Source organism: Anas platyrhynchos, chromosome 2 (assembly GCF_047663525.1).
Source record: "Anas platyrhynchos isolate ZD024472 breed Pekin duck chromosome 2, IASCAAS_PekinDuck_T2T, whole genome shotgun sequence".
Classification (NCBI taxonomy): domain Eukaryota; kingdom Metazoa; phylum Chordata; class Aves; order Anseriformes; family Anatidae; genus Anas; species Anas platyrhynchos.
In genome coordinates, this window is record NC_092588.1 from 131208168 (window position 1) to 131225279 (window position 17112).

The 17112-nt window shown below is 34.0% G+C and overlaps 1 protein-coding gene across 1 annotated transcript in view; it reads left to right on the plus strand.

The window, feature by feature from the left end:
• Positions 1 to 16100, plus strand: part of THSD7A (thrombospondin type 1 domain containing 7A) — a 281624-nt gene extending 265524 nt beyond the window's left edge. The window contains exons 25-30 of the mRNA XM_038174823.2: positions 1489 to 1662; positions 2644 to 2739; positions 6519 to 6601; positions 6934 to 7144; positions 10572 to 10659; positions 12255 to 16100. Coding sequence (XP_038030751.2) covers positions 1489 to 1662; positions 2644 to 2739; positions 6519 to 6601; positions 6934 to 7144; positions 10572 to 10659; positions 12255 to 12339 — 737 coding nt within the window. The 3' untranslated portion in view covers positions 12340 to 16100. The remainder of the gene's footprint in view (positions 1 to 1488; positions 1663 to 2643; positions 2740 to 6518; positions 6602 to 6933; positions 7145 to 10571; positions 10660 to 12254) is intronic.
• The last annotated feature ends 1012 nt before the right edge of the window (positions 16101 to 17112 follow it).

Here is a 17112-nt window from a genome sequence, read left to right on the forward strand (position 1 = left end):
TTTTTTTCACAATAGTATTTTGAAATAAAACTCTTGAAGAAATAATGCTGATATACAGCTACGTATTTGCTTTAAGCTTATAAGACCATATAACAGCTTTATTAACACTTTTAATGGTTGCTAAGAACACAATGTGTTTCATGGGTGTCTATGGAAATTAAGCTACGGAGTCTTATTTTTATTTTTTTTGTTTAAAGGGGCTTTTCCAAACGAAAGTAATATTTTGATCTCTGAGAAAATCTGAGTGTCTCTAGTACTTAAACTCTGCAGACCTGAAATTCACTGTTACTGCATGTCAACTGAATCCCCTCCTACTGACCCTGCTACTGAGAAGGTTTAAGAGCCTATAGCACTATTTAATTTCTAGTAAAGCTCTTCCAGTTCATTTCAAATGCTTACTTGTAGAATTTTAAGTATATTTCTCTTGTTCAGCAGTGATTAGTGATGTGTCTTCAGAAGCAGTGATTAACTCCTTCAGTTTTAATGTAGCTAACATTCTGTCCCAGTACTACATTCTTGTCCTTTTGCAACTCTCTTCTTTCTCAGAACAATTTTCCAATTAATTTCAGATTCATTTTCAAATACAAAGTACTTAAAAATGGAGAAGCTTCATACACTACATAGAATCTTTCATCTAGACTATACACAGCATTCCAACTGCATGATTTTCATATATTTCTACCTTTTAAATAAAAATTGGAAAAATAAAATGCTGTTATGCTTTGTTGTTAGTCAAATACATATACAAAAAAATTGTTGCTTACTGCTTGATTTTAAATTTTGCTGAGCAGTAACCTGTTCTTCAACAATCTCACATTTAGCCAGTACAGATAACTGCCCTGTGGGGATGTGCTAATGATATGTTCCAACTAATGTTTCCAAAAATCACTACTTGCTTTCCTATTATGCATACATCAGTTCTTCAATTATTCATTTCTTCACATGCTTTCCTAATGTTAGCAAATAAAATACCTTCATTAATCAGGCATCTGGTCAACACAGTACTGATTGTATCTGTCATCAGTGTAATGCAAGGTAGCATGAATTTTTAATAGCTCTTTCACTGAAATAATGAGAACTAAGAGGTTTATTTATGAGTCTGTGTACAGTCTAGTTCCATTTTATACTGCAGTTTTAACAAAATGGTCTTTTTATGTTCTTCCTAAGATCTTCTTTAATGTTCTTTAGCCAAACTCACTAATTTATTTCACCAGTAGAATTTTATTTTTCAGTTTTATGCTATAACATCCTGCATCTCTCCATAGCATGGAATAGGCAGAATAGACACTTTAATTGCTTTCCCTTTTCCTTTTTGTATAAGTCATTTTTAAAAATAGGAATGAAAGCAACTAAAGTGGGAAAATTAATAAAAGGTTTTGAGGATTTGGTCATTTTTTTTTTTTTTTTTTTTTTTCCTAAGACATACTCATTGCCAAAACCTCTTCACATATTGGTTACTTTTCACCTTATAAAATTACTGCTTGACAGGGGACTGTTATTTGAGAGAGTGGTCAGAATGGAGCCTTTGTCAGCTAACCTGTGTTAATGGTGAGGATCTCGGCTTTGGAGGGATACAAGTCCGATCTCGAGCAGTCATCATTCAGGAGTTAGAGAATCAGCATCTCTGTCCAGAACAGGCTTTGGAAACAAGACCATGCAATGGTAAGCACCAAAATACACATAAGACCATCACCCTTCCTGTAAGAAAAAAAAAATACAGAGCTACAGCAAGTTTGTTTTCTTTCTGCTGAGGTTATCAAAATTAGGAAAACATGGGAAATTATGGGAACAGAGAAATGCACTCAATTTTTTTGTTTTCCAAACAGAAAAACTTATGTTAACTATCACGTTTCCACTTTAACCACTGTTATTTTTGATCCTTTTTTAATAATGAAATATCTTTGTATAGTTTGGGGGGAAAAAAAATAATAATTGCCTTATCTTCTTGATAACTTCCTAATAAAAAAAAGGTCTTTTGAGCATAAGGTCTTTTTGATGCATAACCAAATTTAGAATTCTGTTTACCCTTTGAATTTTTGTTAATCACATGACAATGACTTTAGAAAGTATCCACCATACTGCTGGTTCTGGAAAAAGTATCTAAGAAAAATCATTTCCTGTCCATTGAGATGCTAGATATATAGAGCAAAAAGGAATTTTATAAGTGAGCTCAGGTACATAAAGATTTAAGACTTCTTGTTTTATCCCAGAGAGGTGTACAGCAGAGCAGAGATGTGAAGCTAGATACAGCCCAGCCTACTTTACTATTCACTGGAGCAGTGACCGAAGCTCAGCTTACCAGGAAAGAAATCTGACTCTTAAATGGCTCTTGCACAACAGATGGGACACAACCATTACAATGTCTGGAAATGTCTGTTTTACCCATTAACTGAATTGGGTTTACTCCACATACAGTGTAATGAACATTATAGTTAGTGTCCAGAAGATGTCTGGTCTATCAGGTTATGTATCCAGTATGTGCAGACCTCCATGTGTACAGTGTACCTTTCTAAGTTTCTGGGTGACGGAAGGTCCCTGTAAAAAGCATTAAATTTAACACATTTGGTCTACTGATGAGTGTGGCCAGTGGTAGCCTAAAACATTATCACCAACTTTCTTGAAAAGTAGATGTTCTCTTTGTAGATGGCCAGTGCTATGAATACAAATGGATGGCTAGCCCATGGAAGGGATCTTCTCGAACTGTGTGGTGCCAAAGATCAGATGGATTAAACGTCACAGGTAACTTCATTTTATATATACACAAAACCCTGGAAAACAAGTGGATAACACTTTTGTTTCCAATGAATGGAAGAAGAATCTGCTAAAAACACTCATTCTTGATATATGAATCAATGTACTGTTGTTGAATCGTTATATTTTTGCATACTAAAGATGTCAGTTATCTTCCAGAATTATACAGCATGTAATGGTAAAAGTAAATACAAATGTTGTTTTCTATATTGGACCTGAAATATTTTATATTGTATATTTTTACAAGTCATTTACATGCATCTAAATTTAGGGTTTCACATTTCAAGACCTACAACAAACAGAACTTTTACACAATGCATATACAAATGCAGAGAGAGAAAGAAAGCTTGATAATATCAGTCATATATCATATACCTCCTTATAATTACAAAATAACAGATTTTAATAAATATGCTGATATAAATTTATTACTTTATATTAATGACATAAATGTTTAGCAGGATAGTTCCATAGATAGCTCTTAGATGTAGTTACTTTTTATACAAGCCAAAGTACAAAACACGATAAATAAAGAATGACTGAGGTCTCTGAATTCAATAAAATCTTCATACATATTTATTTTTCAGAATTAGGGTTTTATTTAATGAGAGTTACGCATTTGTTGTTTAAATAGCTTTGATATCAACCAAGGTGATTGATTGTAAGTACATCCTCAATTCCAGCTATTGTCAGGTCAGTCAAAGAGGCTGAGCTCTAATGGATGGACTGCCAATACCATACTTCTTAATGATGGAATTCACTGCAAAAATCTGTTTTGTCACTAGAAATAAAGCATTTGTATTATTTTTACAAGGTGTTGAAATAGGAGTTGATAGCCAAAAGTCTCTTTTGCAAGTGTCACCTTGTGCTGCAAAAATACTAAATGCATCGCACTGAATAAACAAGGCATTATTTATGTACCTTAATTGCTTCCTGCTTAACTATGATGCTTATATGGTAAGTTAAACTTTAAGTCAGAATTTTTTTTTGAGAGTAATATGTGATATTATGTATTAAATGTCCTATAGAACTTCAGAATAAATAGCATCTTGAAGATTATGGCTCTGAAATGTTAAAAAGCAGAATATATCTATAAATCACAGTCAGTCACATATAAATAATAGTTCTCATGTGACTGAATACAGCCACGTGATAAATTCCAGGAAAGAGAAGTGTATGAATTTGTGTTACTGACAGATTTTTCATGATTCTCTCCTTTATAAGCATAAATAATTGGGTAAGTGGAACACATTCTTCTGTATTATAAGTTCCATGAGTTTAGCAGTATTTAATTTAATATTTAATATAGCCTCATCATTATTTTCTGATTTAAACATTTTTTTATTCTTCAAAATTCTTTTAATAAAAATGATAACCTGGCATTTATAAAACACAGCCATATATGAAAAATAGGAAATATAATAATAATAATAATAATAACAACAATAATAATAATACATTACTCTTAGTTACCAAAGGAATACTATATCAGACTAACAAGGATATGGAAATAGCCTATTTACTAAGGTAAAGTAGTAGCTTTAGTTTATTTAGAATATCAGAGAAATATTTGATGAGCTATCCTGTGCACTTATAGTGGTCAGTTTTAAAGAGATGAAATTACAGAACATATAACAAACTATCAGAAAGACAGATTGTAACAGATTAAAACTGAGAAGAGAATGGCTCGTTGCGGGGGTAAATTAACCTGCTCAGTCCAAAGTCTTACCTTATTAATTTAATTAAATGGCCCAAGGCATAGTTATAAAATATTTGAGAATATGTTCACCCCAGAGGAGGACTATAATATTATATGAAAAAGGTGGAAATACTATAAGAATGAGTAATAAAATAAGCTAAACATTATTAAGAAAAAGTACTAGTTCATATTCTTGCTTTCTGCAGTTGGTGGGACCTTAGCAGAATACTATGAATATCTTGATCATCCGTTTTCAGAAAAAGTGTTCAGAGAGAAACAGATGGGAAGAGGGAAAAAGATGGGAAGATCCTCTACTTTGAAACATACTTCATAGCTTTTTGTGTTAACAATAGGAACAAATAACTGCCATAACTACATAGATGGAAAAAAGGATCTGAGAACCATACTAAATCCTCACAGGACTTCCTAGGCAGACAAATCTAGGTTCTATATTGTGTTCCTCTTTACTTTTTTTTTTTTTTTCTGTATGTTTTTAAAGCTATGGTACCTTTCTGATTTGAAATGAAGACAAGTGGAAAATTCCAGAAACTGTGATCATCTGTTTCCATACAATGCAAAATATATTTCTGTTATATTCTTGATTGTTTTCAAACAAACCACTTAGGTATGATGTTCTGTGAGAACTTTTCTGAATTAAGTATATAATTGTTAAGCAGGTTGTAAATACACGTTTGTGGTTTTTTTTGTTTGTTTTTGAAAATGCTTTGTATAAACTGCAATATTTAAGAGATCAAATTAACAGGTACACATACATGATTGATTTAGATAGAAGTTACTTATTTTGATCTAGAATCAACACATTACTTAGATGACTGTTCTTTACTGCCTTATTGTTGTGCATCTGGCTTTAAGATAGTGTATTTTAGACATTATTATTTTGCTGGTATTTTAATGCCTTTATTTATTTATTGTATAATATTACTGTGCTGAATAGTTCTTTTTTACTTGAAGGTGTTGTTTCCCATGGGCGATGAAGCAACTCTTTCCTTCTTCAGCTTGCTTGGATGACTGATATTTTATTACATAGATGCTCACAGGCATGTGATTTGTATGCTAGGATGTACCATTTTCCTTTCTGGGTGTGGGAAAAACTTATGTCAGCCAGCAGTTTACTTTGTTCTTCATCAGCCATCCTGTTAACACTTGGGTCTATGTAACCACATCTAACTGCATCTGCTATGGTTGTGACCTATCTCAGCTATCAGGATTTCATTATCAAATCACACCAGTATAAAAAGGCAATTAATTTGGGAGATGCAGAATAAATTGTCCCATTGTAGTATAAACGTTAAAGTACGTAATACGTATTCCTCTTCTGAAAGATAGAAGGAAACCCAGGTACATTCAAACTGATTCTAAATATATTTTTAAGTCATTCTGGCTGAAATGATAATGAAAGCCTGATTGTGTGCATTGGTCCATAACAATAACTGCACTGTATATAAAGATGTAGCTATGAGAATTAGAATACTACAAAAAGGAAGAAAGTCTGCAAACAGCTATATCAGTACCATAGCATTCAGCGTATGTTCTTTCTTTCTGAAAAAGCTCTCTTAGACTAGCATGGCTTCATAAGAGGCAAAGCATGTGTAAAAGTGAGTAATGAGGAGCATCAGAAAACAGGTATCCATTCATAAACTGGATGAGTATTTTGTTTTCAGTTTGATAGGCAAATATAAAAATAAAAGATGCCCTTTCATTTTGGCACAGTTTTAATATGATAGTTTTAAGGAGGGACCTAGGAAACAAAAATGTTTCCCCGAGCACAAAACATTTAAACTTTTCTGAGCAACAGCAAATGAACAAAGGGGAAAAAAAAAAGTTCAGTTGCCAAATATTAGTTCTCTAAAATGCACATGAGTGGAAATAAATATGCTGTATCCTTACTCTACCAATAAAATATTTCACCTAGGATTAAGAGTAGGACTCTTAAATTCAAATTAGTAATAAAATGGTAATCCATGACATACTGTAGCAAATAATGACATCAGTAATTTCATCAGTGGAGAGGTGTTACCATGTCAAAATATGATTTTCTGTCCTACAGGGGGCTGTTTAGTGATGCGCCAACCAGATGCTGACAGGTCATGTAATCCACCGTGCAGTCAACCCCACGCTTACTGCAGTGAGGTATGTGCTACTGCATTGGAGCATTAAACACCCCCATGAGGGCTTCCCACACCCTGCATTTTAAAGATTGCACCAATAAAAAGTATTTTCAGAGATTCTGCTAATCGTTATTTGTTAAAATCAACCTCAGACCAATTTCCACCTTTCAATTAAATGCTGAATAATCTCTGTTGATTTGGTGCCATGCTGCATAAAAATATATGAAGAGGTACTCTCCAGGCTAACAGTCATCAAAACAGTCTTCTCTTCCAGTCACCCATGTTGTTATGCCTTATAGCTCACAGGAAACTGTGTTTTTCTGCTACACAGTGTAAAACACTTGTTCCCTACAGACTAGAACGTGCAGTTGTGAAGATGGATACACTGAAGTAATGTCCTCTGATGGCACACTTGAACAGTGCACTCTCATCCCGGTGGTGGTGATCCCCACCATGGAGGACAAAAAGGGAGATGTGAAAACCAGTCGAGCTGTGAACCCTACCCAGCCCTCCAGTAACCAGTCAGGACGAGGAAGGACCTGGTTTCTACAGCCTTTTGGGCCAGGTGAAGTCATGCAATGAGCAGTTCATAATGCTAACTACTGCTGCAGGGCCTGGCATTTACATTTTTGTGGTGCCAAGGAAGGAAACAAAAATCCTTAAATGTTCATTTAAGAAGACGGGCATCTGCCTTGACTGAAAACAGAGGAAGAGCCATAAGTAAATCTCTACCCTTCTCTGCTACCCCTTCAATATATTTAATGACATCTTGTATTACAGAACATTTATTTTAATCCCTGCTACTTAAAATTCACAGAGTCTATTTGAAATTAGAAAGTTGTTGATTTCAAAAGTGCAAGACAGGATACTAGGTTATGCTATCATAATAATGCTGTTGAAAAAGGAGTGAGGAGGTGCTGAAATCTGTAGAGGATAAGGGCTGCTTGAAGTTTGCTGTCGTGCCATGAATTGCAGGGAAACAATCAGTATAGGTATGGTAATGCTTTTCTTCCATATCCATATCTAAACCAATTCATGTCAGACAAAAGCTGGCCATAATCTTGATATTTAGCATAGACACGCTCTAAATCACTATAGGCAACATTTGCTCATATGGTTGACTGTGTTCTTCAGAGCTGAGCAAGCACTTGAGTGGTAAGAAATATATTGACAGTTATCCCATTAAAAAATACTTGATAAAGTCCATCATGTAATCAAATTTCAGTAAATATTTTCTGATACTAACACTGATATAAATAAAACTTTCATAAAATATAAATTACATAGAGCTAAATATCCTTCCACACTTGTGTCTTAGTATTTATTTCATACTGAAACTTTTGTGAATGTTTGAATTCTGAAGATTGAAAACAGCATCTTTACATGCATAATCCCTAAAATGCTGCAAGTAGAGAACTGCAGCAATACTTCCAATAGGGAGATTAAATCATGTTTGGGTTAGAAGTACTTCAGTTAGGTCCCATTAGTCCTAGTAATATTGACTGCTTTTTGTACTGTGATACTATATTTGATACCTGCGATAAAATGGTCTTTACTCTAACTAGTTAGTACTTTAATCCACAATAAAAAAGAAAACTGAACTTTTCTGGTCCTCCTGTAAAAAAGTAACATCTTACCAAATACGCTATTTTTTTATTCACTCTAGCTAACTCCACTTAAAAATGCCATAGGGTGGACTGTAGCAGTAGGAGTGCTGACAATAACCAAATGTCAGATAGTTGCCTTTAACTGCGTAGAACAAGGATGCTCATGTCACCTAACACATGTTTTTTGGAACAAGAAATGGTGACAGATTTCATGAAACCTCACCAATTTTCCAGTAATTCCTGGTTTGAGTTAGGAAGGAGATGAGACATAGCTCAGCTCATATATAAACAACAGTACTAAATAGAACAAATACCTCCAGTGAAGGTATGAGCAAATGTGTAAGACAGTAAACGTTTGGCACTTCAGACAAGTTTTACACTTGATTGTTTCCATTCCAGGATTAGGTAATTATGAAAAGGTTTTGGTTTACTCTACTGTGATTATTCCTCTTCTTGCAGTTACTAAGTCTAGGTTTAGAATAGTCTTAAATAGTTTTAAAGTCTTTCGCACTCTTTAACATATTACATTTCAGTTCCAGAAAGGAAGGTATTTAGACTGTCCTTGGTCTGTGCTGATATATTACCCAAAGCAGATGAGTTTGAGACACCCATTCCCTCATACACTTAGAAATAATACATCACAGGGGAATTGAGATTGCCTGGGTTCGATGCATGTGCTTGCATAATATGAATGATCTCATTAACAGAGTTCCCTGTTTTGACAAAATTAAATAAATCTATACACAAGATAATGTCAGTCTCCTTTCAAGGAGATAATACAAGCATACAAACAGAATACATGTTAAAACAAACAAACCCAGAACAACCCCAAACCCATTACATTTACCAATGGAAATAAACCAAGGAGGGAAGAAAATTACCTATTTAGAAGTACTGAAGTCTAAATTCCTCTTATTCCTACTATCATATCATTGGATATATCAGGTCAAATCTATTGTTTAATCCATCTTTAATGGATCAGTTATTTCCATTATATGAGTTATAATGTTATTAATTTGATGAGTATAATGAAGCTAAAATGTTTTATATTAATCTTAACCAAGTTGTTCATGACTGTTAGAGAAGAGAAAGCCTGAAATTAACTGCACAGCAATAGAGGTGAATACTGAATGAATACCGATGAATACTGTGAATCTGAACAAAGCCAGTCTGCATGACTTTTGTTCTTATTAAATTGCAGAAACATCAGCTGCATTGGTTATGTCTTTTTTGGTTCTACAGAGGTATCAGGAAGCAATAAGTATTTGGTCAGAAAAAGAGTAGCTGTGTTTGCTTACTGTGATATTGCAAATATACACATGGCTTCATGAAATAATGATTTTGCCCCTTGCAAATGAAATACTTCAGCTTTTAATGGAATTTTCAAGGCAATGCAACAAGGCTAGCAAGTCCCATGTAAAAGCATATTTTCAAAAAGCAGTTTAGCAGCGTGTAAAATTAGTCATATAAAAGTAGGGAGTCAAACAGCATGCTCTAACCTTGGGTTGCTCATTTGGGGTTCAGAAAGGGAAAAAAAAAAAAAAAAAAAAAAAAAAGAAAAGAGACAAAGTCACACGATTCTTCCCTTAGATTTCCAAGGATAAGCATCTAGGATCAAGGCAAACAGGAGAGTGGGATGTATACCTCAGCCTGCAGAGACATCATGTCCAAAATACAAACTGCACAGGCAGCACATAAGTAGGGTCCTTGTTAGAAACAGACTGTTGCTCTATTTCTGAGCATGGGTTGTCCTTTTTGGTAATGTTTGGCTTGTTCTGTGAGGGGAAGTTGTATAACAACAAAACTTGCATTTGGTATAGGAAGAAATTGAAAAATTATTACTTTCTGCTTTAGTGAAAATTGTGTATGTGCAGCTAAGATTTTGATGAGGTAAAACAAGCATTAAACATATTTTAAAATGTAAAATTAAATAGCTACAAGAATGAAAGTAGCAGACAAACTATTTCCAGAGGTAGAATGGAAAGTGTTGTTAAAAGCATAAATGATCTCTAGGCTGACATGCTGCATTGCCATCCTGCTGAAGGAATTGCCTGTTACCACTGGGCCCAGGGACTGGGTTCCTCGGGTCTCTCACTTGCTGCCACACTGCCTCTGCCCCACATCTCAGCTCCGTTTGGATTTTCCAGACTTCAGCTGAAAAGCAGAGTAGAAGTACACAGAGAAGCTATTGCTCAGTTGTTTAATAGTATTAAGATATAATTGCTTGTGAAGACATTTATTTTGGATTATAATTTAATAGTATTAAGCTATAATTGCTTGTGAAGACATTTATTTTGGATTATAAAAGTATTTCTATACCATATCAGAACTAATAATTCAACAAGACTAACTCAAACACTACTGACTAACATTCATTCCTTTTAGATGGGAGGCTGAAGACCTGGGTTTATGGTGTAGCTGCTGGTGCATTTGTTTTACTCATCTTTATTGTTTCTATGATCTATCTAGCCTGGTGAGTTCTTTAATTATTTACAAGCAAGCAGTCCCACACAGACTGTAATGCAAGCATTTATATATGCAGTTGTAGCAACTGCAGGGTCTTCTGTGAACTGCGATGTTTAAATTCCCATGTTCTTTTGTCCAAGCTGAGGTTCATGGGCTCTGATTGTAGCCCAGATAATGGATAAACTGACAGACTGTCTTGAGGTCAGGAGAACTTCTTGCAAATATGTCATATCTTAGTGTATAGCTTATTTTTGCTTAGTTTATCTCTGTTAAGAATGACTGTACTGTGTCCATGATAATTTCATTGTAGCTGTATCAGAAAGTGCAGAGAAAAATATCAAGAAGGAAATTTAATAACCAGGCAAGTCTGATTTGATATTTGACAGGATATAGAGATATACAACCACAATAAGGCTGGAAGTTTTCTCATGTGTTTTTCATAGATGAAATCATATTCTGTTGAAAATCTTATTGGCTGAGCAAGTGAATTTTTTTTTTTTTTTTTTTTTTTTTTTTGCAAAAGCAAGTAATTTTTGAGAATGCTCACCCTGAAGTTTTTTGATCCTGTTTGGAATTTCTGATTCAAATGACTGTAAAGGTAGAAGGTGAGAGAAGTATGGTCTTAGACACCGGGCTCTTGGCTGTACTGCATAGGCAGCATTTGGGGGACTTCTGGATTTGTTATTTTTTTTTAGTAAATGTTCCCCCAAATCTCACTTATCTGTAAGTAAGGAAGACAATATTGTATTTTCTGAGGGAAAGAAAATCCATTAGCCTACAGCTCCACTGCAGATTTGTCAGAATGAGGCCACTGCAATCCCATATTTTGGAAACAATGGTTTTGATTTGAGCAGTCTGATATAGCTGAGATAAACTTTTTGGAAAACAATGAGGATGCAGAGGCCCGATTTAAAGAAATGCTTGTAGTATTGTCTAAAATAAGGCAAGAACTAAAGCTCATATAATCTAACTAAAGATAAAATGCATATATTACACATTTTTCTTTGGCTTGGTGACTTTTTAAAACTATGGTAAATGTATTGGAAATATTGCTGGATTAAAATCAAATTCAAAGCTAGACAGGGAAGGATTATGGCTCAAAACCATATCCCTTCTATTTGAGAATTGAGATTTTTAAAATCTAGAATTACCTTTAGTTACTCTAGAGAGTATAATGACATAAAACTAATTACAAGATGGAACTTTAAGGAGGAAACCCTTGATATGACAAGAGAACTTAAGATTTGAATCACTTAATTTATAAGAACCTGATTGCTGCTTTGATACATGACCAAATATTGCTCTGGGCTTTTCTGAAAACTGTCTGATCTTGCACAATTATGTGCCAAGGATTTCATCAAAGTCATGTCAGCACCCTAACAACCTGTTTCTGGACAACTGAGCTTTGAATTAGGTGTTGCTTTGAGTTGATAAAGAGATAATTGCTGATCCAAGTGAAGGTTTTAGGTATGTAGCTTTTACAACTGAACAACCAAATGCATTATCTTAAAATGACACGGTCATCTTTCATTTAAGAATGAAATCCATCATTTCTATGTCATCAGTTTCTTGTTCTATTTACAAATTATCTTATTGTTTCAGCAAAAAGCCAAAGAAGCCTCAGAGAAGGCAGAACAACCGACTGAAACCATTAACCTTGGCTTATGATGGAGATGCAGATATGTAGAATATAACTTCTCATGGTGACAAATGGAGTCTTAATTATTGGATTGGAATCAGAAGGTATCCAAAGCCACAGGGATTTTCTATGGAGTGGATTAAGTGTTTTGAATTCTTTTTTTTTTTTTTTCTTTCTTTTTGGTAACTGCGCCACGGAGAAAGACAGGTGGATTTCATAATGTCTATGGATATTCAAGGTATTATTGCTTTACTTTAGACCATCAGCACTGAGAAATCTGGCAGAATCATGTTAATAGACACTGCAGTTGGAGATTTTTGTGGTCTTTCCTCAATCTTACAAGCTATAAGCACCGCTTCTGTCTCCAGAATACTGTAGCTGACATTGTATTACCAGTTGAAAGCCCCTGCAACATTAACCAAGTATAATCAGTACGCATGAAGACTTTGTACCAAGCTGTCTATGACTCTTTATATTCAAGCATAACATATATACTCAGTTGAACCATATGTATTACTCTACCAGATTATATACTTGTTAAAGAGCATTTTAGTGCTTAATATAAAATTAACTTTTAACTGAGACTAACCCACGAGCAAGTTCAACAGTCTGGCAGTTGATGATAACTTGTGTTAACCTGCATTTCAGAGGGCAAAGACTCACTTGCAAAATTCTGTCCCGTTATCACTCCAAAGTATAAAGGCCTCATGTATACATCCAGAAAGGAGGCGTTCTCAGATTTTCTAGCAGTTGCTGTCTGGAAAAAAAGAATACCCATTGTAAATGTTACAATACGTTTCTACTTTCTCTAACTCAAACTGTTGCCTGCATCTTTTTTGCTACATGTAAGGCAATTTTTTGCACTATATTAGTGCAGCATGATATGCACTTAACTAGTATTGCCATAGAAACCGCCTCTTTTCAGAAAGGATGATGATGTATCTTGTGCAAGGAGTGTCAAGTAGACTGGTCTTGAATCCTGAAGAGAGTAGCGTTCAGTTTGGACTGCGACTGGATGGAATCGGCTAAAGACGTGTACTGCATACACCATGTCTCGTCACAGCGGCCATTTGTAGTCTATGTCATGGCAGTAATACAAGTGTCTAGTTTCTTGCCCCATCTACCTATACAAGTATAGAGTGTCCTGCTGGTTTCTAATTGTACTTTGAAGGCTGTTTATGACTAGATTTTTTATATTTGTTAACTTTGTTAGAAAAAGAAAGAAAAAGAAAAGCAGTTGCCCTCTAATCTTGAGTGACATACTTACTGTCTAAAAAGGTATTCTGATTGTTTGTTCAACTAAAAGAAAAAGGTTATGCTTTTTTTTCTTTCACTAATGACAGCATTTTCACTGTTGCTGACAGTGCAATACTCAGAGCCCTTTTTTTTTTTTTGTCTTTTCTAATTAGGATAATTGGATAGACTCTTTTAATTATTCAGTTAAACTCTTGAGTGTACTGACAAGTAAACAGTAAGATAGTAGTTTTGCCATTTTAATAGTCATAACTTTTTTTAAAACTCCGGCAGTATAAAAGCTCACTGTTAACCTCTCCCATGCTTATGGCATTTCAGTGTTACGCTTCTGACAGGAAGCTTATTGACTTGCCACTGTATCTACATGCCTGTTACAGATGTGATTCATGACCTGAGAAGGGTTATTCTCATAAAATGGCTTCTGTGTGTAGCCTGACGTAAACATATAAGTGACTGTGCCACTATTAAGCAATACGATTACAAAATTTTATCAGGCAACCTGTCAAAAATAATTGTTATGTAAAGCTCAGTATTAGGTTCTCAGGTCTTTTTTATAACCTAAACCATTTCTGCCTACTCATCGCACTATGTACTCAAGAAGCACCAGTCTTTGCACACTGAATAAAACTGTAGCTTTGCAAACTTTGGCCAGTATTCACTGAAATCAATGACAACTCTCATTTATGTCAATAGATAACATCAATCTTTAAAATTACCTACTTTTATTCCATATAGAACCAATGTTAATTTTGTGCAATGTCCAAGAAAAAGTATGGCCCTACTTTAACTTAGCTAACTTACATTACCAGTGTGGTGTTACTGTAAAAAGAAAATGATCTTATTGCCACTGCATAAGTACTTCTCTGAATGGAAATAATAAGCAGAGAGGAATGATAGTAAAAATCTTTTGTACATGTTTATTTTCTCATTTTACACCTTGAACCACAGCTGGTGAAGTGCCATGGCCCCCTACCTCAGCAGTGGTTCATTCACATATGTGTTGCAGAACTGGGGGCTTCAGTCTTACATTTCTCTGTAAAGATCCATAGGAAAGAAAAAAAGAAAAACAAATCTTCATGTATTTAATTATTTCAGCATTCTTGAGTAGGAAACAAGAAAAAACTGTTTGATTCCTATTTTATCAGACATACAAAAAAGTTGTAAAGTTTTAAAGAATGGTTAAAATGTGGAAACAAAAAGCTTAATCATGATTTCTGTACTTTAAAAGTCTGATTTTGTGTTGTCAAATGGTATTGAACTAATAGTGAATTGAGGGAACAGGGTTTCTTTCATTGGCAATGAGACAACTTTATGCATTATACAGGCTGGTTTTAGCAGAAGCTGTTGCCTAGTTTTTACCTTGAAGATTTCTATGCCCAAAATCTAAGTTAGTAAAATGAAGCTAAAGGCATACCTGTTTCTCCCTAAATAGTACTTAAAAATAAAGAAAGGGATAGGAGTTTATTTAAATATGTTTGGCCTTTGCAATCCATGCAAGTATTTTAGGATGCATCACATTTTATATCTGATCAGCGAATTTTGCTGATGCACATCTGCATCATACTAGTGCTGCATTTAAAATATATAGTGCATTTTTTATCTCTATTATTTATGAACAAAGTGCACAGAAACTTGAAGCCAGAATGGCTTCCCTCTTTATCAAGAAAAAAAAAAAAAGGCTATAAAGAGGGCTGAAATTGTATGTAAAGCTAGAAGTTGCAAAGGTGACTAAGCCCCTTAGCACTGACACAGAAATAAATAGGTGAGTTATCAGTACAGAATGAAAAGCAATTTGCTTTAAAAATCAGAGTGTTTCTACAAATCCAGTGCCTAAAGCAGCCACTACCGTAGATTGTTAGTTTGTGAAAGTAACGTTTCCAGTGATCAAATAAATCATTCAGAAAATAGCAAAGTAGACATTTTCCTGTTGATGTGGTGGTTTGTATTTTCCTTTTTAAATCTGTAGTTTCTAGATTGCTGTGTCTGCTTTGAGTCCTGGAGCAGTTCCTTTTTGAAGCTTTGGTGCAACTGCACAAGCTTGTTTATATTTAGTATAAAGTATCCATTTTGAAGCTCCCTTCCTCCTGCCAAAATGTAATTAAGTTTGTTTTCCAGTATTACAATCGGAAGAGACCAATTTAAAAACTCTGTGTATAAATCACTGTAAAATATACCTTGAATTAAATGGAAATCTGTCTTTTTACCTTTATGTAAATTGTGGTCACCCAAAGTTAAGAGTTTATTTTGCCTAACTTAATTTACTTGAATATTTATTTTGTAGAACAAGGAGGCAGCTGTCTGAGGAATGTTTACTTTTTTTTTTTTTTGTTATTGTTGATTTGTAAATTGTGTAATGCATTTTTATTTTTTAAATTATATACATTTCTTTTTTAAAGCACAAAATGTTTACGTACAACTGCAGATTTGTGTATATTGTCACTAAGCTTTATTCAGTTAATACAGATGACATGAAAATGTAACAAGTCTTACATTTTCATCTGGGTTATTTTTACATAACTGATGTATTGCTGACAATAAATATAAACACAAAATCATTTCGTGTCTTTTTTTTTTTTTTTTTTTTTTTTTAGTGGATGAAGTATACTGTTCTGGGATAGAGCAACAATAAAAGCCATCCAAAAAGCCAAGATATGACCACCTTTTAAATAGTTCTATTTTTTTTGAAAGAAGTTGGTAAAGTACTTTCTTTAAAATAGTATTTATCTTAAAAAAGAAAGAAAAATACTTTCTGATATACGATCAAAACCCATTCCTGCAGTCCTTGTTCACATAAAAGTTTACAATGCATATTTACTTGATCAATATATGTATATCCAATAAATCAATAGTATATATTTACATGCCAGTTCATGGACTTCAGTCCAGTTTTATTAATTACCTCCCCAGTAACTCTTTCATGCTAACCCTAAACAGGTTTCAACCCAACTTTGAGAGCACACAACTCTGATTTTAGAGGCATTTCAGAATTTCCAAAAGTTCCTACATTATTTTCTTTTGCTGGAATCTACAGTAAAATAACAGAAGCATTAGAAATTGTCTTTCCATCTGCAATTTAATAAATGAAGATTTTAAGTCATTTAAAGCTGTTCAATTCAGTACAGACAGAATTCTACAAACAGTTAAAAAATAATACTTGGAAGACTAAGAATAAAACTCCCATTTCAGCTCTGTGGAAGAGAATTACCTATTGTATGCTAAGATCATAAGTTCTTCATATTCAGTAACGAAAACTTGTAATAGGACTTTGACAATTGGTTGCAAGACTTCAAAAGTAATGGCTTACAGACTGGGGTTTACAGACTTTACAGACTGGAATTTTCCTTTATGTAAAAAATAGAATATCATTTTCCAATACAAGCATAATGAAAGAAGATGAATAAATATCTAAGTCAGAATGCTTACATAAGCACTATGCATAATTTAGCCTTCTAGTAATGTAAAGATCAACAGTAATGAGTCAAAAAAATTGTCTTGCTGAAACAGTAATAAGCATAAGCAGCCATTCAGGATCTGTCTGGCATCGGTAATCACAATTTGACAATGTAA